The 24,982-nt window shown below is 40.5% G+C and overlaps 1 protein-coding gene across 1 annotated transcript in view; it reads left to right on the top strand.

Moving 5' to 3' along the window:
• diaph1 (diaphanous related formin 1) overlaps positions 1–24,982 on the top strand; it is a 101,221-nt gene that overhangs the window by 17,470 nt on the left and 58,769 nt on the right. The window contains exons 8-17 of the mRNA XM_089023804.1: positions 277–416; positions 560–665; positions 783–893; positions 1,025–1,143; positions 3,329–3,445; positions 5,353–5,468; positions 8,797–8,861; positions 10,458–10,637; positions 16,108–16,728; positions 19,688–19,802. Coding sequence (XP_088879930.1) covers positions 277–416; positions 560–665; positions 783–893; positions 1,025–1,143; positions 3,329–3,445; positions 5,353–5,468; positions 8,797–8,861; positions 10,458–10,637; positions 16,108–16,728; positions 19,688–19,802 — 1,690 coding nt within the window. The remainder of the gene's footprint in view (positions 1–276; positions 417–559; positions 666–782; positions 894–1,024; positions 1,144–3,328; positions 3,446–5,352; positions 5,469–8,796; positions 8,862–10,457; positions 10,638–16,107; positions 16,729–19,687; positions 19,803–24,982) is intronic.

Below are 24,982 nucleotides of genomic sequence, written 5' to 3'. Positions count from 1 at the left end.
TTGTGTATTTATTGTTACACCATTTGAGCATTTACACCGCTCTGAATAGGGGCGGGTGGTTTGATACTTAGATAATGCTTGCATGAAAATGTTTTTATCATAAAACGTCATCATAAATAAATAAAAGTTTGAAAGGACTAAATGCATTTTGTATTGTGCCGAAATCCAACTGATATCTACCAGACTGGATTCAAAACAAAGAAAAGAAAACTTGTATGCAAATTTATTGACTTCACAACTATTCAGCTTTCCACTGTGTTCTGTCATTCCCTTTAGTATGGTTTAAAATCCATGCTGGAGTCAGACGAAGGAATTCCTCTGCTGGTCAGGGCCATTGACCCTAGGGTGCCTCATATGATGGTTGATGCTGTCAAGCTGCTCTCTGCCATCTCCATCTTGGAACACTCGGAGAATCTGTAAGAATAATTTTGTGATGGATGTTCAGCATCAACAGTTTAGGATCTTAAATTGTTTGCCAACATAAAAACATAGCCTTTTCTCACTCAATGCACCCAATCATAAAAAAACAAATAAGTGCTAAATGCGTATATTTCTGCAGTCATGAGCGTGTACTCGAAGCCATCACAGAGGAAGCAGAGAAACGGGACATTGAAAGATTCCAGCCTCTCCTAGCTGGCATGAAAAGTTCCAGCATTACACTGAAGGTAGAAATGCAAACGATAAACAGCAAATCTTGACACCATAATACACCTGCTGTGCTCCACTTGGTGTTTTGAAATTCTTCGCAACAATTTATCTCACAAGTTTTTTTTTCTTTTCAGGGTGGATGCATGCAACTAATCAATGCACTGATTAGTCGAGGAGAAGAGTTGGACTTCAGGATCCATATTCGCTCTGAACTTCTTAGATTAGGACTCAGAGACTGCCTTAAGGTAGAGAAAATGCTCTCGCATGACCCTCTGGCCTGACTGATTCTGCCCAAGTTAAAAGTTTACGTGTTATGGTAAACAAATGGTGAAATAAAATAAAACGTTTCAGGTTACTTTCATTTCTGTCCTTACAGGAGGTGAGGACAATAGAAAATGAAGAGCTCAGGGTGCAACTCACAGTTTTTGATGAGCAGGCCGAAGATGATTCAGAGGACCTTAAATCACGCCTCGACGACATCCGCATTGAGATGGAATATCCTTTTTTGATCAAAATGGTGTCAGACCTTGCTCACAAAAGATCTTTTAGCCTAGAAGTCCAAGTCCAGTTCTATAGGACCGCTGTCTTGCATGTTTTTCCATTTTTTTTTTTCCTGCTGTATCACACCTGATCCAAATGATTAGCTCATGAGAAACGCTCTGCAGAAGCCTGGTGTCGATCTTTTTCATTTGAATAAGGTGTGTTGCAGCCGGAAGACATGGAAAACATGTAGGACACTGGCCCTTGGAGGACCGGACTTTGACACTTGTGATATTGCATGTGGTAATTATACTGTCCTTCATGTTTTTTAGTTTGAAAGTATACAACAGTACAAAATCACTATACCTATTCTCAATAGGTCACTTGTCTCTGAGTTACTTCAAATAAGCACCATGCTCAAAGGTGCAGAGTAAGGCTTCCATGATTAGCCGTCTAGTCACGACAATGTCAACGATCAATATGGTAGACAATAAATATCAGTCGACATGTTATTTATGTATTTATTTGGGGCACGCTCTGTTTTCCTGGTGAAACTGCCTTGTCTCCTGCTTACCCCACTGGTGGATGCCTTTCTATGGCGCATATGCGCAGTTATGGCAATCTGGGTCATCTGATGTAAACAGAAGCATTGTGGACAATGCAATTGTACGGCTTGACCCATGTTAGCAGCAGAATCGCAAAGTTAGGGTGCACGTCCCAAAAAAATACTTGAAACAATGCAAATGTGCCTTTCATAGCAACACGGCAGTGATAAACAAGCAACTCAATAGCCTGATTTCATTTCTGAAAATAAAGATAGTCCCGTTTGAAGGCTAACATGAACACACACATGCCTACCACGTGTGTTTGATAAAACATGATGTCTTGTCGCACGCTAACATTTGTTGCATCTACTATGAATGACAGCGTATTTATTAGTCAGTAATCCTCGATCATCTAAAAAGGAAGCATGCTGAGGCTGATAGCATATTTCAGTTCTGACATTTATCCAGTTGTCTTGAAATTAGCTTGGATTATCACACACAGGTTATGCTGTGTGTTTGAATTAATGTAACATAATGTCCTTTTTGGTACGCCAAAATTAAATTTGTGTCTACTATGGATTACAGAAGCAGTAGTCAGTGAGCTCAGGTTTGTCAACTGCCAAAAGTAAGTTTTTATATGCCAGTGGTGGCCATCGTACTAGAATGTGCACACACGGTTGAGTGTTGCATTCATGAGCTGTGAAATCAAACCCTTCTGACCATGACATATTTGCCACAGGCCCTCAACGGCAACACATAACAATAAAACGTTCATTACAGTAGTCTAATATGTAGTCATTAAAAAAAATAATCCTCATCATTCTTAAGCATATTTTTTCATCTCAGGTTCTTCGCACGTTTTGATTATGTAAATCAGTTTACTCCTAAATGATGGGTAGTTGTGAAGGAAAAGAAAACATTTTGACTAAATAAAAAATACGTTAAAACCAAAATAAGTGTTTATTTTAGTTTTCTGAAGAACAGTGCATTTCAAGTATTACTTTGGGTGTTTTGGGGTAGTTTCATAGAATCAGTGCTACTCTGCATAGTGTGAATTTTACATTTACAGAAAACAAAAAGAAGGCCACAGTTTCACCTTCAGTTTAAGTTGGTCCATCCATTTTTGAACATGTTAGGAATGCCGTAAAGATTGCAGTGGGTGTCACATCAGCTTTGTCCGCAAAATATTCTGGGTGCCATTATCTCAGTCTGTTGAATAGGTGTTGGACACATCTCAAACATTTCTGTAGCTGTTTATCAAGGACATTTTATACAACTTGCAGGTTCATACAACTTGCAGTTTCAGTTTCCAACACCAGGTGTCTCAAATGTCCACATCATGGTCAATGCATTGCAATCTAGGCTTTTTTTCAACATTTTATTTTAGTTTTTTCAATGTTATTTTAGTTGTTACTTATTGGACTGAGCTCAACTGGCATAAGCCTAAACACTGCTGCATATTTAATGTTGCATGCCATGCACAGACAACCACATATGATATGTAAATACAAGCGCAATGAAGAGTTTTTGGATGACAGATGGGACAATGGCTTGTGTTTATATCTCCGAGCAATTTTGGTGCAAATAGATCCAATTGTTGATTGAGCGTCTCACAGGACCATATGGACATTTTGCCTTAACAGAATTCGTTTTACCGATGTGAGGGAAGTGTTTGACATTTTGGTCAACACAGTGAAGGACTCCAAAGCTGAAAGCAACTTCCTCTCCCTGATGCAGCACCTCTTGCTGATCCGCAATGATTATTTGGCCAGGTAGTGCACATCAATGCATTTTTTCCGAGGAGGACACATCTGCATATAAAAACTGTAATTTTGTGTTTGTGGTAGTTTTTCCTTCTTTCAGCAAGAGGCTGGGCTGCACAATTTTATGTTGAGTGAAGAGCTCTTAAGTGGTATTTATCTGAGTTTGATAGCTATGAATTAAACAGAAAGAAACACCAGATAATAATTGATGCATTTCCCAACCGCTCGCAGCTACATATTTTTCCCATATTTTTTATACTAAGTGATACAGTGCTGATCCATTACTTAGACTGGGTCTTTTTTTCTTTGCTTTTGTTATTCAGAAAGCCAACTAGGCCACATTTTTTAAAATTCGTTTGATAAATAAATGTAAACATTTCCAATGAGTTATGTTAGTTTATAAGTGTCCATGACACATTTTTGACACATGACAATTTTTTTAAATGTTACCTGATTTACATATAAGAATCAGTTGTAACCCATGTGGGTAAAAGTGACAGTTAGCCGTAAATTCACAATATGTCATTCTTCTTCTGAAACTGGTTTACACCGCCATACCCTTTATGGGCTCATCCGATTGAATGCAGTAAAATAGCTATTAAATTTTTTTGTGTGTTAATAATGACGAAAGTCCAAAGATTCAATAGTTTGATGGCTTGCAGTTCACAGTCATCCATTCCACATTCGTTCATACATATTAAACATATTTACACTAACTTATTGGTGGCATGGTGGTTGACTATTAAGCGTGTCCACCACAACAGTGCAGAGGTTCAGGTTCGATTCTCGTCCTCATTAACCAGTCAAGCACCATAGCTTCTTGTCTGCAGTTTCCCCGTGCCTGCGTCAGTTTTCTCCAGGTACTTCAGTTTCTTCTCTCATTCCGGAAATATGCCTGATCGAACACTCTAATTGCGATTGGGTGACAACCAGCACAGAGTGTATCCGTGCTAATGCCCAAAATCAGCCCGGATAGGCTCTAGCACACCTGCAACACTCGGGAAAATAAAGGAGTTCAAACAATGTCACGATGGAAAATGTTGTGTTCATGTAATGGATTTGTATTGTTATTTACCTACACGAACAATGAAATACTGTGATTGAAATCTTTCCATCCAGATGATTCAGTGGAATGTAACATAGGTAGACCAAGATATGATTCTCAAAAGATTGGGATTAAGGCATGGGAGAGGCAGGAGTTTGATCTTGTGAGAAACTTGTTAATTACATTGATAAAAACGGAGTGCATGTGGAGTGAAAGTACACTGCAAGGTGGTACGTGAGGTAGGAATTCAAAGACGTGTCATTGGGAGTGTGATTCTGATTCCAACTACAGTATTCTTAAAATTACACAAGGTGTCTCTCTCGCTCCACGCAAAAAAAAATGTTTTGCCGAAAATATGCGCACACGCGCACACACACACTCATACACACACTCGTACACAGACTGTTGACGTCCGGTGATAGAATGGAGAATATTACAAAAATATGGACAGAAAAATAAGCAAGGTAGGCAGACTGCATGTTAGGTGGTCAAGAAATAAGACCCTTCCCAAACATTTTGAGCTGAGTTTATAAGATGCAGTGTCATGCGACTGTATAAACAAACAAACAAACAAACAAACAAACACACAGTCGGACATAATACAAACAAAAGCAAGTGAAACTCATGCCGTCACACACTTCAAATACCGGTATCAAACAAAAATAAGACATTACACATTTGTACTTGATCCTACCAACGTTGTGTGTAAACTAGGACATAGTGGAGTTATGAAAACCGTAAATTGCAATAATTGTTGTAAAATATATCACAACTCATAGTGCATTTCTAGACACTTGTAGGCCATTCCCACTTCAGTTTCTTTCTGTTTTTCCTAATCATATATTTGTCAATTTGTCACTCTTTCCCTCAGGCCTCAGTACTACAAGTTAATAGATGAGTGTATTGCTCAGATCGTGCTTCACAGGAATGGAGCAGACCCGGACTTTAAGTGCCGCAACATCAAGCTCAACCTCGAAGGCTTAGTTGGTGAGCTGTGAAAATATGCATGACAAAACATGTGCTTCTCTCAACTACATTTATTTGTGATATTATTTTGATGGTGATAAAACATTTCAGCATTTAACACTTGCATTGTCAGATGTGAAAGAAACCAACATGTGCCGCAACCTCATAAATGTTGAATTCAAGGCAGTTTTGCTCAAGATAACCTTCGTGCCTCTGAATGAAACGTGTACCTCAGGCCGACCACAGGGCTGCACTCAACAGATTGTAATTCTGGCCACTCATTCAGTGTAACGGATGAAATTTTTTGACTCGCGGGCCGCAATGGGTTCTAAAATTTGAAAGAGGGGCCGGTCCAGGAGCATTTGGAGGGAGTTTTTTGGCCAGATATACTAAACCTAAAACATTAAATGGAGTGTGTGCAAACCTCATAGCACAGTAAGAACACTATAACCCAATTAATTAACTGTCTTTCAAATGTGAAAAATAGCCCTTATCAGTTAATAAATTTGTCCCAATGAATACATTTTTCATTTACATACACAATGCATTTACATACTATTTCAATACTGGGAGGAGGAAATGGAAATAGTTTAAAATAACATACGCACTGTGACTTATCAAGATTGCGTCTGTTTTTAATAAGTTTCGATCGAAGGTGCAAAGTTAAAGAAATCAACATTTATTGAAAAATGGAATCACTTTCAACATTCAAAACATTATTACACAACAAAATACTCAAGCTCAATAATATCTACTTGTGTTAAACTCTGCAAAATCATGGATGGATTATCTTGACTGCACGTTCTACAAACTCGCCACGGACACGCCCTCGCCACGCGCAAACAGTACACGTGTATCGTTGCAAGCACACAGACATAGGCTACCTGCAGTTGAAATTTGCATACTCGGCACCGCAGCCAATCAGAAGCCTGCTTCGTGCTTCAATTGTGCATTTGCATATCATTTTCCAAAATAGATGCACAGAACCTCAGCCCAGAAGAAAGATGATAGGTCCCCTGCTCTCATAGCAGAGTCCGGCACCGCCATGTCTGGACAGTAGGGATATATATAGGGCCTAAACTACCAGTAAGACTTTAGTTTGCTGACGAAGTTTCTTGGATAAGAAGCGAAACGTCCAACACCTTCAAAGAAGTACAGATGACGGCTGAAGAAACCTATTCATCGATGGACTACTCCTGTACGACTGAGAGCTTACACAGACATAATACGGTTCATTTATTACTCGGGTTAATGACAAAATGCCATCTTTGCAACATATCTTTATTAAATGACTTAGAAAAGCCTTGGTTCATTCCTCCTTAAAGGACAACCGACATCACTTTTTGGTTTCCTAACTGACATCAGAGATACGTTTTATAGCATCTAAATTAGCCCAAAAGACCTAGGCTGATATTTTTAGTCAAATGCAAAACGACAATAAAAATGACTTAGTGTCCAAAATCTGCAAAAAATTGAGTTGCGAATTGGACATTTTCTGAAAGTCACGCCCCCAGTTCGTAACGTCACGCCAAGACGTCTTGCCTTGCTCAAGAATCAAAACAATGGCTTCAGATTCGGAGAATATGCTTTCTTGTTACACATCCAGTTATGAACATGATTCAAATAGTTCTGAAGAGGAAAGTATAAATGTTTGCAATTGATTAAAGATGGTCTTCTGGGTCATTTTGATGGATCAAGACTGATGTGTAGTGTCATATAAAATGCAGAGGATGGCGGCAGAGCTCCGTTGGAAATAGGTTCATTTTTCAGCTTGGAATTCTGGTCAACGAATATCAGAGTTGTCTCAGTGTCACATAGAACGATTCACCATTGCATTATTTATGTGATTACCTTCTAATTTCGCCATCAACACGGATCAACACAAAGTTTTCAGACCAAACAAAGTACCGCAAAATGCATTGGGGTGATGCAAGGTATGTCCTTTCTCAGTCAGTGGCGTTCCTTCAGTGACGTAGGGTGAGGTCTCGTCACCAACTCAAAAACAAGACTTCCGGAATATTCAGCGCGAGTCTTAAAACGTAAAATATAGCTATATGCGGTGGAATCTTTGTAAAATACGCTCAGTAGAAGTCATTTGAAGCGATTTTACAAATAATGGACACAACTTGTCCGGAGACGTCGGTTGTCCTTTAAATATATCTATGTCCTCCTGCATCTTTCCACCGTCGATATGAGATGATGGAAAGATAAGGTTCTACACACTGAACCATATTTACTTCCATAAACACTCTTTTGTGGTAGCCCGGGAAATGGTTTAATATGTGAACAATTACCCTGAATAATTGGATTTGACACAAAAATCTAACTTCAGTATTCAGTCTAAACAGTCGACCATTAATGTGTGGTCACAAAAAGGGCGATAATCAACAAAACGAGTAGAGCAGTGAAGCAGGCAATGTCTCCAGAGTTTATGAGCATGTCTCAGTTGTTCATCGTAGGAGGCCCTAATTACATCTAAATTGAGAGCCTTTCTGGCCCCCTTAAAGGCTGCCACAGTTATTATCAGTGGAAAGCAGACCAATTCTGTCCCGCATACATGATTTAGTGTTTTTTCTTTGAACTCAGAAACTGAGCACAGACCCTCCCCCTAACTCCCTACATTCTATCTCTCTTAGTTCCTCTCTGTTCGAACTTTGTCCCATTTAGCCCTGACACCATGACAGAAAAATCCCTCCTCCGTTATATGTCCAATAATCATATACAAACTGATGGTACAAATGCTGCTTGTGGGTTCCCATATTTTTGGGGCTATCCTAACAAAATGTATTTCCCATTTTGCTTTATTTTACTTGCACCGAATTGACTCGCATTGGCTACTTTTTACCGATCACCCATTCTGCCATTATAGAAAACCTTTCACGTTATGTACTCCACATTTGTATGCTTCACTTTCTGTGCATTTATATAATTTCCATCTTTAGTTGTAGGTCTTAAAGTGTGTCTGTCATTGCTATCTCTTTCATCCAGCTGTCTATGATACAGTCTCTGGGGCAGTCATATTCATGTTAATTAGCCCTATAACTGCACATGTTCAATAAATCATTGATCATTGAACAACCTGTAGACCGTGCCATTACACTGTTAGAGGACCCTGCTAGTGACTCAGACCACTTTTCACATTTTTAATCTATTATTATTATGATTTAACCATGATAATTATGCCAATTCAGTTTCCCTCATAGTAATCTTACCAATCTTTTCTTTAGACATTGCATGTCTATTTTATGAATGTTAACTGACCTGGAAATATGCACTGATTGTATCTCCACTGTAATTTGCCTAAATCCCACCCTGATCCTTTTTCTGCATTTATTCTGTTGGCATATAGACAACATGGTCGACCAAACCAAGGTGGAGACCAGTGAGGCCAAGGCGATTGAGCTTGAGAAGAAGGTGCGATGCACACATATTAATTTGCTTTGCATACAAGCCTTTATAATCCTAAAGGCCCAGAAAATAATTGATTTCTTCCTTACCAATATTATGCAGCAGGATTTAATAATGTTCTGTGTGGCCAGTGACATTAGCTGACAAATGAAGGGGGAAAAGACGAGGACCAGAAGATGATGAAAAGAATGAGTGTGGTAGTGTGTGTGCGTGCACACACGCTTGACAGCTATGAGACGCAAAAATATCCCTAAAGACTAGCTTCACACACTCTCTCACATAAGGGACTAAATGCTTTAATTGCGGTATGCTGCTATTCTGTTTCCATCACACTGACGGGATAATTGCAGAGCGAGCTGAAACTAGCCCTGACCGTCACACACTGGATCATATCAATACACTGTAAAAATTCACACACACATCGCACGCTTTTTTTGTCATTGGCCACCCACACATATAAGCTCTAGTTGTATGTGATGGCGTAATTGCAGACATTGTTTGGCAGGAATTAGGAATGAGGCTGTCGGGAAGCTGACAGCCAGCATAAAGGATCTGCTGCCTGCAAAGTCAACAACTATGTCTACTTATTTATGTGTGCATTTCTGTTGATAGTGTATATGCAAAGCATCCCAGAAGTTATCAAATAAACTTAATTAACACTGTTTCTTCAATGTTGACAGGACAACCGATGTCATTTTTTTTGTTTCCTAACTGACATCAGAAAAACGTTTTATAGCATCTAAAATACCCAAAACACACAGTATGATATTTTTATTCAATTGCAAAACACCAATAAAATGACTTAAAGTGTCCAAAATCTGCAAAAAAATTGAGCTGCGAATTGAGCATTTTCAGAAAGTCCCGCCCCCAGTTCGTGACGTCACGCCAAGACGTCTTGCATTGCTGGAGAATAAAAACAATAGCTTCAGATTCTGAGAATATGCTTTCTTGTTACACATCCAGTTATGAATATGATTCAAATAGTTCTGAAGAAGAAAGCATACATGTTTGCAATCGATTAAATAACTTATTCCATGTCATTTTGAGGCATCAGGGGTGGGACATGTCGCACCCAAGGGAGGCAGAAAATGGCGACAAAGCCGTGTAGGGAATTCGTCAGCCCGTTTCCACAGGCTGATAAATTCCTTCCATGGAGCTTGGTCACCCTCTTCTGGTGGCTTTTTGGTGCAACACGAGGTTTTCAGACCAAACAAGTACAGCAAAATACATTGACGTGATGGGAGGACTGCTACTATGTGTCTTTTTTTTCGGTCAGGGGCGTTCCTTCAGTGACGTCACGTACGGACTCGTCACCAAATCAAAAACAAGACTTCCTGAATATACAGCGCGAGCCTTGAAATGTAAAATATAGCTATATGTGGTGAAATCTTTGTAAAATACGCTCAGTAGAAGTCATTTGAAGCCATTTTACAAATTATGGACACAACTTGTCCGGAGACGTCGGTTGTCCTTTAAAACTATTTCGGTTGTCCTTTAAAACTATTTACAATATTTTTCTCATTCTGTCCCCTTCCATTTCTCTGCTGAATCACATATGGTTTTATGACTGTCCTTATTAATCATTTTCCTTATGTGCCTTAGTTGGATTCAGAGTTGACCGCGCGCCACGAGTTGCAGGTGGAGATGAAGAAACTTGAGGGCGACTATGAACAGAAGTTGCAAGAGCTGAGCCAAGAAAAGGAGCAACTTGCCTCCTCCAAGCATGAGCGGGAAAAGGAGAACCAGGGTTTGCAGCAACAACTAAGCACTTTGCAACAGCAGGTACATGATGCTTTCATGCCGCACACTTTCAATGTCACAGATCTGACAGGCTATTCGAGAACATGAAGGTGGTGATCCCAAGTGGATCAAAGTATCGGTAGTATGTATAAAGCTTTACAACACATGCTTTGTCATTTCATTTATGAGGGAGTGCTGTGGAACATTACCCATGTGCAAAATGAGATTCTACACAGATTCCAGGAATATTTTGCTCATCTGAAAATGTTTAAAGTTTGGCTTAGAACACTGAAAATTGTGGTTTGACAGGGTTCCGCATTAAACCTATTTTTATACTTTATACTTTGCTTTAATGTTGTTTCTCCATGTAATAATAATAATACAGGTAATAATAATAATACAGTAAAGTCTCGTTATATCGATATTCTTGGGAGTTAGAAAAAATGTCGATATAACCGAACTGTCGATATATCCGTTCTGCGCCGAGCTGCATTAACAAAAGCCGCCAAAAGAGTGCATCCAAACGCCATATAAGAAACGGAGCTGGCCATGACCTCGCCATTTCGTGCCTCTTTTTATATGGGGGTGAGAGATGTTCCCCCAATGTTGCCTCAAAATGGCACATATAATTCTTTAATCGATTGCAAACATGTATGCTTTCCTCTTCAAAACTACAGTGTATTTGAATCATATTCATAACTGGATGTGTAACAAGAAAGCATATTATCCGAATCTGAAGCCATTGTTTGGATTCACAAGCAATGCAAGACGTCTTGGCGTTAAGTCATTTTTATTTGTGTTTTGCATTTGAATAAAAAGTGACATCGGTTGTCCTTTAATACACAGTATGGAATGTACAGTAATTTTCAAAATCATCACGCTTCAGCAGACAAAACAAGAAACATTGTTGCAAAAAACGATTGCATTCATATACAGTACAGTGGGCATGTACATAACACAACAGGGAAACTGCAACGCTTACATCTTACTGTATTATGTATGCAATTTAAAAAAGTCATCAATCTTCTTCTGCTTCCCATTTTTACCTTTTAAGACAAACACTTCAATCTCTGCTACACACGAGCTAGTGTCTGAAAATTAAAATGGCTCTGCTACACGGGATCTGGTCTCGTAACAAACTCACGTGACCAAGTCGACCAATGGCGCGACCGATGGCGGGACCGATGGCGTGTATCGATATAAACATAGCCAAATGGCCGGCGGGAGATGAAAAAGAGCACCGTAATAACCGGATTATCGCAATAACCATGAATCGTACTAAACGGACCTAATTATATATAAAAAGACTAGAAATTCGGCCGGGAAATGAAAATAGTATCATAATAAGCAGTATTATCAATATAACCGATATCGATATAACGAGACTTTACTGTAATAAATTTTATTTCTAAGCGCCTTTCAAAACTCTCAAGGACACTTTATAGTCACTTTGTATGCCACCTTGGCTGTTTGAAAGTGCTCTATAAATACAATTGAGATGGGGGTGGGGTGGCCTTGTCCAGCCACCATGAACCAAGTGGTGGTCCTGCCAGAGCCAACACTGACCCTGTATATTTGTGATCTACAACTTTAAATTTCAGTGATTATTTCACATTCAGTGAGCTCATTATCTTGACAATATAACTTCTGTGTATTTACCTTTTTGCAGGATGAAATGTAACTGTATTTAACATGTCGAATTTTCTGGCTTTTATGATGTTAATTACTGGTGAAATAATTTTACCTTATGTCCAAAAAATGTACACAGCAAGGCAAAAATATCAATAATTGTTTATTATTTTAAGTGAATAAAATTCTAATAATTGAATATGCATTACTTAAAAGAGCAAGAACCTCTTGACTTTGCTGTATGCACTTATACAATTTCTACTGGTACGGTCAGTTAAGCCTGGATCAGTACACTTAGACCATAGGCTTTCACAATCACACAGTGAACCCTGGTCCACTGTTGAACTCTGTATAGGTCTTTACATTGAAGAAAGGAAATCAAGTCAAAAACGTTCTTTAAAAAAACATGGTCATCCTGTCTAATTGAAACCCAGCATTGTGGTTAATATTGCATTTGTGGAGTAAAAACAGCAGAATCCATCTTTTTTAGCCATCTCACGGGAATACCAAAATGGCATCACATTGCCTCAGTGTTCAGGCAACGACCAATCTCGGCTCATCTGGTTTCTGAATTTGGTAATGTGACATTCGGAAGCTGAGCCCTTATGCTCGATTTAGAATGAACACGAGTTACCGTGTTGCCCAGTGTGTCTCACTTGCTTCTGTTCATTCGGCATGAATGCTGCATTTGCATTTTGTGCAGAAGAGGAGTGGCAACTCCTCCAACAGAATAAAAATAAAAACCTGAATATCGCTGGTCAATATGGTAACTGGTGCTTACGTTTTTACTTAAGCTGCTAAGTACCTATCTTTGATGATATTTAACCAGCTGTCAACCAGTCATTCCACTCATCAGATAGCACTTCCTCGCTCGAGTTTCTCCAAGCCTGCTCCATTTTGGCTAGGTCCCAACTGCTATCGAAAGCTGGCAGGCTTGCTGTGTTGTCTGCCTCCTGGAGCTACAGACATCAATGATGCTGTCCCACTTTGTTTTTATTTGACAACCCTTTGTGTCGGTGTGCCTGATATTGTTTTTTTGTGCTGCTGTTGCTGTCTGTAACATAGTTTGTTCTCAATTTAATATCACCAAAAACAGTTCATTAAGCCTATCACGGTGAAATGGGCAAAGGAGCAAATTTTCGCTTGAAGCGCTTCATCCTGTGAGGAATGCACGTAACCACACCTGACTATGTGAAGTCCATTGATTATGGGATCTAGGGCTGTGACAACAATCTGTTTCGAGTATGTTATGCTATCGATTATTTCATCAATTAATTAATTGCCCCACACCCCTTCCCTTTCACTCGCTGCATTGCTGATAAGAGTAACTGCATTGGATATACCAGTACAACAACACTTGGAACTCAGAATTCACACTTGCCTAAACCACACTAAAAGCCAATAAACCACTATTTCAACAATACACACATACACAATCATGAATAAGCATGCATCATTTACATTTTCGTATAAGCACTTACCTGCTTTCATGCTTTCTCGTTCAAGTAACTGGAGCGGCCATTTAAGTTGCTTTGATGGCTTGCTGTTGACGTGGTGACAAAAAAAATACAATAAGAGATCCAGGAAATAGCCTCCAGCGGCATAGGTCTGTGTGGAAACACTCAAGTGAGCAAACATTGATCCTGGGTGCAGTGTTTTTTTTTTCAGTAATCAAAAATAGCGCCTACATTTTTATTTCAAACATTTATGGTCAACCCATCCTCGATAGTTGACATTTTTCTCCATCGCTTATGGAAATGTGTCACCAGAAACATTCAGCTCTGACCATAGTCTGCTCAAACTCTGGGAACTCACTCCCACCCAACACCCAAAAATTACTTCTACTTACAGCATTAGCAGTGTCTGAAACTCATGACAAAAAGTTAGCGGACACCAGGGCAGACAACTCTGAAAATTGCCAAACGAACGTTCCTTTGGCAATTTGCATACTCGGCACGGCAGCCAATCAGAAGCCTGTTTCGTGCTTCGGACTGTAATGTGTACTTGAAAGTTTTGAAAGGCGCTTAGAAAGAGGAGTCCACGTGGCTTGTGGTGGTTTGCTTGCAGATTTTGCTTTATTGAATAAAACAAAGGTTTGATTTGAAAAAAAGTTGTTGTTTTTTTCTTGAAGAAGTTGTCAGCCACCCGGGCCGAGACGTTTTGAAAGTTGTACGCCCGACGTAAAAGTTGTACGCCCCGGGCCTCCGGGCAGACATTATTTCAAACACTGATATTAGTCTGATTTAATCAGACATAATAGTATTATTAATTACCACATTTTTGTGACATGGCTTTTCAGCTTTTCAGTCGACTTAAAAAAATGGCAGTTTTCACGGTGTGAAAAAAAGTTTTTTTTTTTTTTTTTTTTTTTTTTTTTTTGTTCCTTCTTCCTGGCTGTCAGTATCTTGCTGCGATGCCAGCTGAACTCTGCCGCACTGTGATACCCAAACTCGAACTCAGTAACATTCCTAATCACCCGGAGCAATCTGCTGCTGTGCTTGTGTGTCACCACATAAAGTTCTTCCTGTGTGTCATGCCTTTGCAAGCCATTTTATTTTGACTACGCAGTCTCCAAAACGACATTCATTCAAGCTTTGGGAGCCAAGATTGTCTTCTTGCCACTCAACAGCCCAAACACGCGCGTGCACATGCTCACAGAGTTGTCCAAAGCACCAACATCAAACAGGCTTTTCAAACTAAGAGGTTTCCTTTCTTTCTGTTTGAGACACTGCCCACCGAAGATTTCTTCATATTCGGCCCTCTCCCTGTTTGATGCGACGCCCAACTCTTCATTGCTGCCTCATTAAGAAGCTTGCCTCTGAGCCCCTCAGAGTCTGTTACTGTCATATTTTCAAAGTCTGATAAAACAACACTCAATCAAGCTGCATATAAACACATTCTGTAATCGCTGAATAAACATACTATCTTAACTTTCATAAATGCTTACTTGACATTTGTTTAACCATCATTTTATCCTAACTACATGGCATCCACATTAAATCTTTACTACTATCAAACGTTCTGAAAACAGCTTATAAGCTTGTAGTTTTATTTCGGAGAGTTATCAAGTTGTACAATAAGATTTGTTATTGTTATGATTATTATCAATTGGGATTATGGGTTGGAACTTTGTCATGTAAAGAATGAAAATCTTAAATGTGGTTATCTTACCTGAATTTCAACCTCATCTCCAGAAATCTGGACAACTGGGCCTGTGAAAATACTTTAGTCATACATCTTAACAATTCCGTATTAAATTGTTAGGCAGTCTTTTTCAACACTACTAAAATAATGTATTTTGGAAAAAAAAACTGGCTTTGCAGGGCATATGTGAACATTGCATTTTTTTCACTTTATTTGGCCAGCAACACTGTTAATAATCTGACCAAGTATATGAGTAACTGGCAGTGAAGAAAATTGCACTTACATATTTTTTTGCATCTGAACATTTGTACTTTGTAGCCATGGCTTCTGTATTGTCCTGTGACAGTTTTAATGCACGGCCACCGCCAGTGACTATTTACCACGGCATTCTCTATTTCAACTCGTTAGTGGCAGTGTGGCATACATGGACCATGAAGCCATCGGATCAACTTGTAGTAGTTTATCAGCTTCTTTTCCTAAACTCCTCACACAATTTTTGAGGATATAATCCCGGGCTATGTTCTCTATGCCTGTCCACCGTTCTCCTTTCATCTCATTCAACACACCGTTCTACCCAGACTTTAATCCATTTATATATGTCCACTCTGTATCCTCCTTTTGTTCTGCCTAATCTAATCACTTTTTGGCATGCACGTCACTTGGAAAGGGCATAAATATAATTTCATAAGGGATGTCTTGAAAATAGCATTCATTATAATGCATAATTCCTTTCATTCAGATTGAAACGCTGTCCAAAGAGCTGGAAGAGGCGAAGACTAGAGTTGTTACAGTTCCTGTGCCAACGCCTGGCGTGCCACCTCCACCACCTGCCCCCCCTGTCCCTGGCCATATTGGGGTTTTGCCTTCACCACCTCCTGCACCACCATTGCCAGGCAATGCAACCCTGCCACCACCACAACTTCCTCAAACCGGCATGCCTCCTCCCCCGCCGCCCTTACCAGGGATGCCAGGCCCTCCACCTCCGCCACCCTTACCGGGGATGCCGGGCCCCCCACCTCCGCCACCCTTACCGGGGATGCCGGGCCCTCCACCTCCGCCGCCCTTACCAGGGATGCCAGGCCCTCCACCACCGCCACCCTTACCGGGCATGCCGGGCCCTCCACCACCTCCACCCCTGCCTGGCATGCCAAGACTACCAGGACTGCCACCCCCTCCACCCTTGCCCGGGATGGGACCTCCCCCACCGCCTCCGGCACCAGGTGGTCCTGGTATGCCTCCACCTCCACTGTGTGGCATGGGAGGCTGGGGAGCCCCTGCCGTAGTTCAATTGCCGCATGGCCTCCAGCCGAAGAAAGACTACAAGCCTGAAGTGCAACTGAAGAGAGCCAACTGGAGCAAGGTTGCATTGAATTTGTTATTTATACATTAGAATTGTGCCACAATAGATATAGTTAATGAAGACAATACTCAAAATACATCTTATGTTCTCTAAAAATTAAAACCATCATATGTTCCAACAACCCTTTGCGTGTTATCAAAATGGGCAGTGAAAGCAATAGAACTTACAAAGTTAAACATACTAAATGGTTAACTGTTTGATGGCGTTTTAGTTTAGATTAAATTCATACATTTTAGTAATACATTGAGGCCATCCAAGCAATCCAAATTACACCATGAAAGTTTAACTTGATATTAGACAACTGATTGGTAACGCATTCTGCAATAGGGGTTGATTGACTTCCATATTTGTTGTAGTCAGTCCTAAGATGATGATAGTTCAGTCAAAGTGTATCGATGATGATCTTGATATTTTTCCAATTAACTCGGCATGCATATTTTTGCTGGGAAGACAAGTTTGCTCACTCACTTTCCCCAACCCTCTGTTATGGTGCCCCCAACCACAGACTCATTCACCCAATCACTTTCGGGTAATTTCTTCATTTAAATATAACCTTGCAGCCATGATAACAACAGTGGTTTTAGATCTGAAGTTACAAAGTAGGATAGTCCAGATCGGATCGCCAAGATAAGAAATTGTCGTGGGGGATGACATGAAGAAGAACGGATTTTTAAAAATGTTCTTAATTTCAAAAGCTGAGATTATTATATTTTAGCTTACCAAATTTTAACCACAGGGCGCGGCCCGGTAGTCAAGTAATTAGCACGTCGACTTCACAGTGCAGAGATCCTGGGTTTAATTCCAGCTCTGACCTCCCAGTGTGGCGTTTGCATGTTCTCCCCCGGCCTGCGTTGGTTTTCTCCGGGTCCTCCAGTTTCCACCCACATTCCAAAAACATGCATGGCAGGCTGATTGAAGACTCCAAATTGTCAAGGTGTGAGTGTGAGCGAGACTGGTTGTTTGCCTTTGTGTGCCAATCGATTGGCTGGCAATCAGCTGAGGGTGTCCCCCGCTTATTGGCCGAAGATGGCTGGGATAGGCTCCAGTACCCTCCACAACCGCAGTGAGGATAAAGTGATCCAGAAAATGAACAAATGAAAGGGTTGCGTGTTCTGACTGTGAAAAATGTTTAGAACTACCATATTAATATCATAACAAATTAACAGCTGTATAATAAAACTTGAAATACAGTACCATTGCATCCTCACACCGAACTGTGATATTTGACGATGTGGATGGAAGATTAGAGCATGATATTTGATCATGGAGTGTTGATCACCTGGCCAGAGTTGATGAATATATCAACCCCCGCAACCCTCGTGAGGATTAAGTGGTCCAGAAGATGAATGAATGAATGAATGAATGAATGAATGAATTTGAACCACTTCTGCTTTGGAGTTTTAAAATAATTAGGTTAATTGCAACAATTTAGGTGATCTTCTTTTTCTTTGTTGCATTGCAAACATTGGTGCAGGCCTCATCATCACCCGATGATTGGGACGGCCCTCATACAAAAGAAAATCAGTTCATGCAAAAGGAATTAGTTGAGTGAGTTCTTCTCATGCAAGTGTATGAATTGTTGCAAGAGTATACATTTCTGACCCATGAGACCTTGAAGGTGTCTTGGGTGTTATTGGTGATTGGATGGTTCAGTCAGTCGTGTGGTGATTGATTAGGGAAAGAACAGCTTGCTGTGTGTCTGCAGATGAAGGCTTGGGCAAAACATGAATCGTTGGCCACATTTCACAACAAGGAATTTATTGGATTTCCAGTTCATGATCCTTTCAAATTTTAATGCCGGCATGTCTCGTTGTCATGCATGATGACAGCTTAAACTCAAACTCTGTTTCAACATTTGAGGAAATTCATTTAGAACTACTATCTGGGTGATTGAACCTGGTCCATTATTTTATTTGTATCCTCATAATGATATTCTGGAGTTAGGTTTGACGGTTTTAAACAGCCCATTGTAGTTTTGCACGCATCACTGAGTCCTAACATTAACAGTGAGGTTCGAATGTGCAGAGCCTTGCGTACCTTTATCTCATGAGTATCCTTCATGCTCTGTGCCTCCCTCTCATCTGTGATGGTTAAAACATCTAAATAGCCCTCCGCCTTCCTTTAGCCTCAAGCTACTGTTTAATGGCTTCGGCAGACTTCATCAATGTTTAGCTTCCCTGTCTCCTTCTGGCTTTGGCATGCTCATTCTGGCGAGTGTTTGACGAGGATGTCACAGAAATTGCTTTTTAATAAGCCTTCTGAAAGATAATTAAATCGTGGTGCGAGAGGACCATGTTCTTTTGTAATTTAAATTACCTTCTTTAAACCTCAACCTGATTTTTGTGTGCCCCATAGTTTTTTTTTGAAAATTTTACTCATCTTTCTGCTCATCCCCGTATTACTTTCTTTCCCCGTCATTCGGCCCTTTCCATCCTCCTACACCCCTTTCCCGAAGGCTTCGTCCATAATGAAACGCCTGATTTCTGTCAATTTAGCACCAGTGCTTTCACTCACTTCTTTTCCTAATGAGAACACTCAGAAAGTGATGGAACCACATGCAAAGTTAATTGTAACTTGTGACCAGAATAGAAAGTGCAGAACAGTGCGGGGTGCAGATAAAGTGCAACCCTCTTTATTTCTTCAGACTTATAAGTGAAGCTCTGCAGCGAAAGCTGCTTTGATGTGCAGGCAGTGTGCAGATTAGAGAAAATGACTGCTTGTTTCCTTTCTTCCTCCTCTTTTCAGCCCACCTTCCACCATACCCGCTTCCAGTCCTTTTACTACTATGCCCTTATCTCTTTGTTTATGGCCTCGCTGTTTGTAGCTCACAACTTGGCAGGTGCACTCGTAAACACTATTGTGAACTAAGTTTGATTAGTTTCTGAAACATTGTTATTTCCATGTGGCATGCCATCTGTCTGTCTCATATTAGTGTCTTAACATATTTTTTTCCTTTTAGATTGGACCTGAGGACCTTTCTGAGACCAGCTTTTGGGTATCTGCCAAAGAGGAGAAATATGAAAACAATGAGCTCTTTGCCAAACTCACCTTGGCCTTTACCTCGCAGACAAAGAGTGAGTGTGTGACTGCTTTGCATACTTACCGTCATCATTTATGTGTCACCGACAGCAATGTTTTTCCCTGCTGCTCACTTCTCCCGCATTGTCTTCTCTCTTCTCTCCCCCCAATACAATTCGCCCATTTGAATCGTACTCCTCTTCTTTCATCAGCTACGAAAGGTAAGAATAGTCTGAACCAGCCTCTGTTTTCATTTCCCAACTCATCTCACGATTATTTTCTGCCTAAGGGACACAACACACATTTGCATTTGTCTTGAACAGCCTGTCAAAACAATATCCCACATTATTTTGTGTCAAGGTCACCCACACGTGCATGTGAATGGGATCCTCTTCTCAATGACTTGTCCTTGATCAGATAAATTAGCACTCTAGTGATTTAGGGGAAAGATAGACTCCGGGCGGAAGGTGAAATTCGGGATAAGTAGAAGGTCGCTTCGACGTGCCACCTGCTGTCCTGGCACAAAAAGCTGACACTCACACAAGCACACCTGCCCAATCACATCACCTTGTCCCAGTGTCACCTAACCTTCTGCTCAAGCTCCTCCATATTCACATCATAATGAGGACATTATCAGCTCACGTGCAGTGTGTATACATGAGGGTATTTTTGTGTGAGTTCATATGACTTTCAAATATAGTCTCTCTCTCTCACACACACACACATACACACACATGCACACACGGACATGGCATGAATAACAAAATGGACACCTGCACGCCTGGCTGATTCTGGCACTTGATGTTAGTTTAAAATGTCACAATTGGCAGTTGTCAGAACTACATTCACCTCGCTGGCAAACTGTAACATCCCCATGTCACACCTTAATTTCATACCCCCCCATTTCCATGACTCATACACCACCAGTACCATTTTTATAGGCCAAGACAGCCACCTATTCCATATGTCTAATAACCTTTCTCTGATAACTGACTGTAAAGAGACTGCACCCTTTTCATAAGCTCCCAACTCTCTGTTTGTGTGCATGTGTGCACGGCTTTGGCATTCTCCTACTAGCTAAGCCGTCAGAACTGGAACCAAGAATCGTATAAAATATGTGTGGGGTCCAGGCCACATTGAATTTGTATTTTTTTCTTGGGGAATGTTGATACCAGTCCTGCCACATTTGAATACTACTGAGATAGAAAGAGGCATTAAAAAGTCTATTGTGAACAGGAGGCCTATGAACAAGGTCAGTATGCCTTTGAAAAAGACCGAGTCTTTTATTGGAGCTATTGTGTAAACATCTTCATGTATTGTATGCTTTGAGTGCAAATGTAATTCTACCCACACATTCCATTTGTGTACATGTTTGTGTGGCCCTATAAGCAAAGAACTCCAGTTATGCAGGGTGAACCTTCGCCCCACCTTCACATCTTACTGAAATGTACATCCCAAGGTCTGATGCATTCTTCTCGACCTCCTTATCCCTCACCTTTGGGAACCGAGCTTCATTCCTCTTGATTCCTTCTTCAGTGCCCTTTCTCCCCACTTATGTCTCCCTTTCCTCATTATGCTGCCAAGGCAGAGAGACACTACAACAAGCCATCACTCACCTTTACTGACCCAACCTCCATTCCATTAACAGCCAAACAGCGCACGCACCCACGCAGACAACATCCATGCTGGGGAATACTGTTCTCAGTGCAGGGTTATGGCTTATGGACTCTGAACCTTTTGGCAGGGCAATAATGGGATGGTGGCAGTCACGTCTGCTGCCTGCACTGAGTCATTTACATGCTAAATATTTTGCAATAGCAGTATGTTGGAAAAGGGCCAGCATATAGATTTCTGCTCTGATTTATTCAAATTATTTTTGAATATAATCAACCCGAGTCACCCTGACAAGAGCAAAATGTTGACAAGCACCACTTAAACCATTCAGGGCACAAATCATTCATTATCTACTGTTTGTGTGTAATTATTCTCTTAGCATCGAGAGAGAATCTGTCATTACACTTTCTAATGTGTTGTATTATGTTGGTTTAAATCTTCATTTAAGTTCTATTCATATCCCTGATCTCATTAAGCTGCTGCTGTTGACTTTATACATGCACACACACAGCCACAGATAAGCTCCCGGTGTTTTGCACTCATTCAAGAAGGATGGAGCGAGCTCATTATTAGCAATATGTGTTTTGTTCTCTCTCGCTCATTAAACTGAGTGAGGATTGGGAAATAAGGAGCGCAAACGGCTCTCCTTTTCGTCGGGTGGTCTAGAACATTCTTTGACATATTTGTCGACTTCATGCAGGCTGCCTCTTTGTGGAACTTTGTCTTGCCTTGTATGACGTTGGTAAACAATAGTTTCCTGTGCGCTTTGTGGGTGTTTTCCTCTAACTCTTACTCTGTAGTCAGACACCTGGTGTGATTGTATGAAATAATAAACAGTCCAGTTCACATGACTACATGCGGGGGCCAGGCTTATACTACTCAGAATAAGCAATTTAGGGGTTTTGACTGCTCTCTACTCAGTCCTTTCTTCTCTGTTTCCTTTCGAGTGGCAGCTTTAGTGTTGGAGGAGAATAATATGCCACTTTATTCCTATGCGTCATTTTCTATTTGCTGTTCTGTGTGAAATAGTAGGTACCTTTTAAAGCCTGGATCTCAGACTGAAGTTCGCAACTGAACATAAAGGAAATTTTGGAAAAGCAAATGACTGAATAAGAATATGGCTGGGCTGCTGGAACCTTGCTGATTAATTTGAGTCAGAAGACAAAAGAAAAAAAGGGCCAGGAGCGGATATGATTGTTAATCCTCATAATGGGAGGATCATTTTCATTTTCCAATTCTCTAGACTGTACGCTCTTTTCTTCCTCCTTGTCTCTTTCTTAATTACTACATTTCTTTGGTCTGTTGCAAAAAGGTGACCTAATTTTTCTTCACTGGTAGAATATCCATATAAAATAAGGTTTTATACTGTCTGGTTTCACATGCAATGACAGCGTTCCACAGTGTAATATATAATCGTGTTATCTATTCTGTCCTATTGCAACACAAACGAGTTTATTACGGGCACAAGCAATTGTTATTGTTGGAAACAGCGTAGGCAGCTCAGCCAAACCACATTTGCAAAACAATTACAAGCCTTTTGATCTCTGTGTTACATGTGCGCACATGCACACACACAGCAATGTTTTGTTCCTTATAGCGTACACACACACACACACACACACACACACACACACACACACACACACACACACACACACAAACGTTTGTTCCTATTAGATGTCCATGCAATTCGTTTTTCACCTTAATGAGGCAGTAATTGATAAATAAGGGCCCTAGTGTGATTGCAGGTGAACATGCTTGACTTTGGCTTCTTGGGGGGCTTCAACCAGTTGGTTAAGGGAATGAGAGATGGAGCTAATTAAAGGCCAGGGTGCTATGAACAATTGCAGCACAATGTTGTTGATTAGATCATTACAGCATCTACTTAAATTAACACTGGGCTGAAGGGTATTCTTGGTCAAATAAAATACCTGCTAATAAAAGACATCTAGCAAACTCCAATCCATTTGATGTTCTTTTGAAGAGCAACATATACGAGGTGGGATCGCCTCGTTGGTTATGGAAAATAATGCAACGCAGTATTTCTCCTTTTGTCAGTTTGAAAGCTAAATGTTTTCCATTTGCTCTTCTTCATGTCTTTATCCCCATATTTTTAATTATTTTAAATAGTGTTCTTTTGATGTTTTTCTTAACCCAAAAAGTACCAGTGAGGATACCGTTACGGCACCAGAACGATAAGCACATATCATTCATTAGTAGTACAGTAGCGTCGTTAAGATTACAACTGTCCTCATTTTCATGTTTATGGTGAAGATTTTCAGATTACGGACCATGTGGAAGCTATCCTAGAGAGATTGAAATACATATATTTGCTGTTATGTAAATTAACATTTTTGGACTGACTGCACAGTACAGCATGCAAAGATCAGATATTATATACATACCGTAATTTCCGGACAATGGCCCGTGACTTTTGTCACAAGCTTTCAACCCTGCGTTTTGTGCGATGCAGCCAATATATGATTTTTTTCTAACGGCCGCCATGGGGCGCTCGAGCGCTGAAGGTAAGAGTGAGACAATGCGAACATATGTGCCGAGGAAGACACAAGTTTAATGTAACTTCGCGTGGGAATCGTGCATTTAAAGTGTCCCTCCGAGTTGAATGGGAGGCTTGGACAACCAGCGGCGAGAAATCGTTTACCAAAATTGTCCGTCTGCCAGTGGATCCTGATAGCATGGAGCAGTGTGAAAAAAAATCAAACATCACCAACATGGGTTTCGAAAAGCCGGTCTGCTGCGTGACAGAGAGGACAGCACAAGCTCTGGAGTCACTAAAAAAGTGACACAGCGACAACGAAAGAGTCAATGAGAGTGTGTGGCGAGGAAAACGCTATTCCAATCCGATACACAGGAGGAAAATGAGGACGGCTCTCAGTGACTTGCTATGTTTTTGTAACCAGACCTTTTAGCGAGTGCTAACATGTTGCTGCTGTTACTGGTGTTTCTTGGTGACTTTAGCAGCATGTTTTTTTACCAGCTCTGGTCGGGCTGTGTTGCTACTGTAATTCTTGTGTTGCTGCCGCGTAACAGGCATTGTTTTGAAACAAAAGTTTGTGTATTAATACAACTTCTCATGTTTCAATTTGGGCACATGCAGTTTATAGACAGGTGTGGTTCATGTTTGTACAAAATGGTTTTTCCTTTAAAATGTATTGGGTGAAGCTAACAATCAGGTATGCTCTGTAGTCCGGAAATTACGGTATATATTTTTGCACAACGATCACAATGTCAAGTTACCATATATGTTGGAATACATTCATTCTGTTTCTTGGTCCGTATGTGTGGACGTACAACATGTCACACTCGTGCTGTTGCAAAGAGCACGGACAGACTGTAGAAATGGAGGCACGACCAAGAAATAAGTCAGTGCAACTGGGAAACAGTTTTTGGAAGTGCAGGACAATGGCACCCAAGTGGGGGTTTGTCTTGGAACTTGCCTCCACAGGAACAGCAAGCTCATGGTGCTTGATCCCACAGTGAGTGCTCAACTAATTGGGACTTCTTGTTAAACAAACGAACTGAACAAAATTATTGTGATTTATATCAGCAAGTGCTCTGAATCCAGTTTGACATTTTCGCCCCCATAACAATGGAAACATAA

This window comes from Hippocampus bargibanti, linkage group LG02 (assembly GCF_051943395.1).
Source record: "Hippocampus bargibanti isolate YZ-2025 linkage group LG02, ASM5194339v1, whole genome shotgun sequence".
NCBI classification, from domain to species: domain Eukaryota; kingdom Metazoa; phylum Chordata; class Actinopteri; order Syngnathiformes; family Syngnathidae; genus Hippocampus; species Hippocampus bargibanti.
The sequence above is the reverse complement of the archived record's forward strand: the minus strand, read 5'-3'. Positions and strand labels throughout refer to the sequence as shown.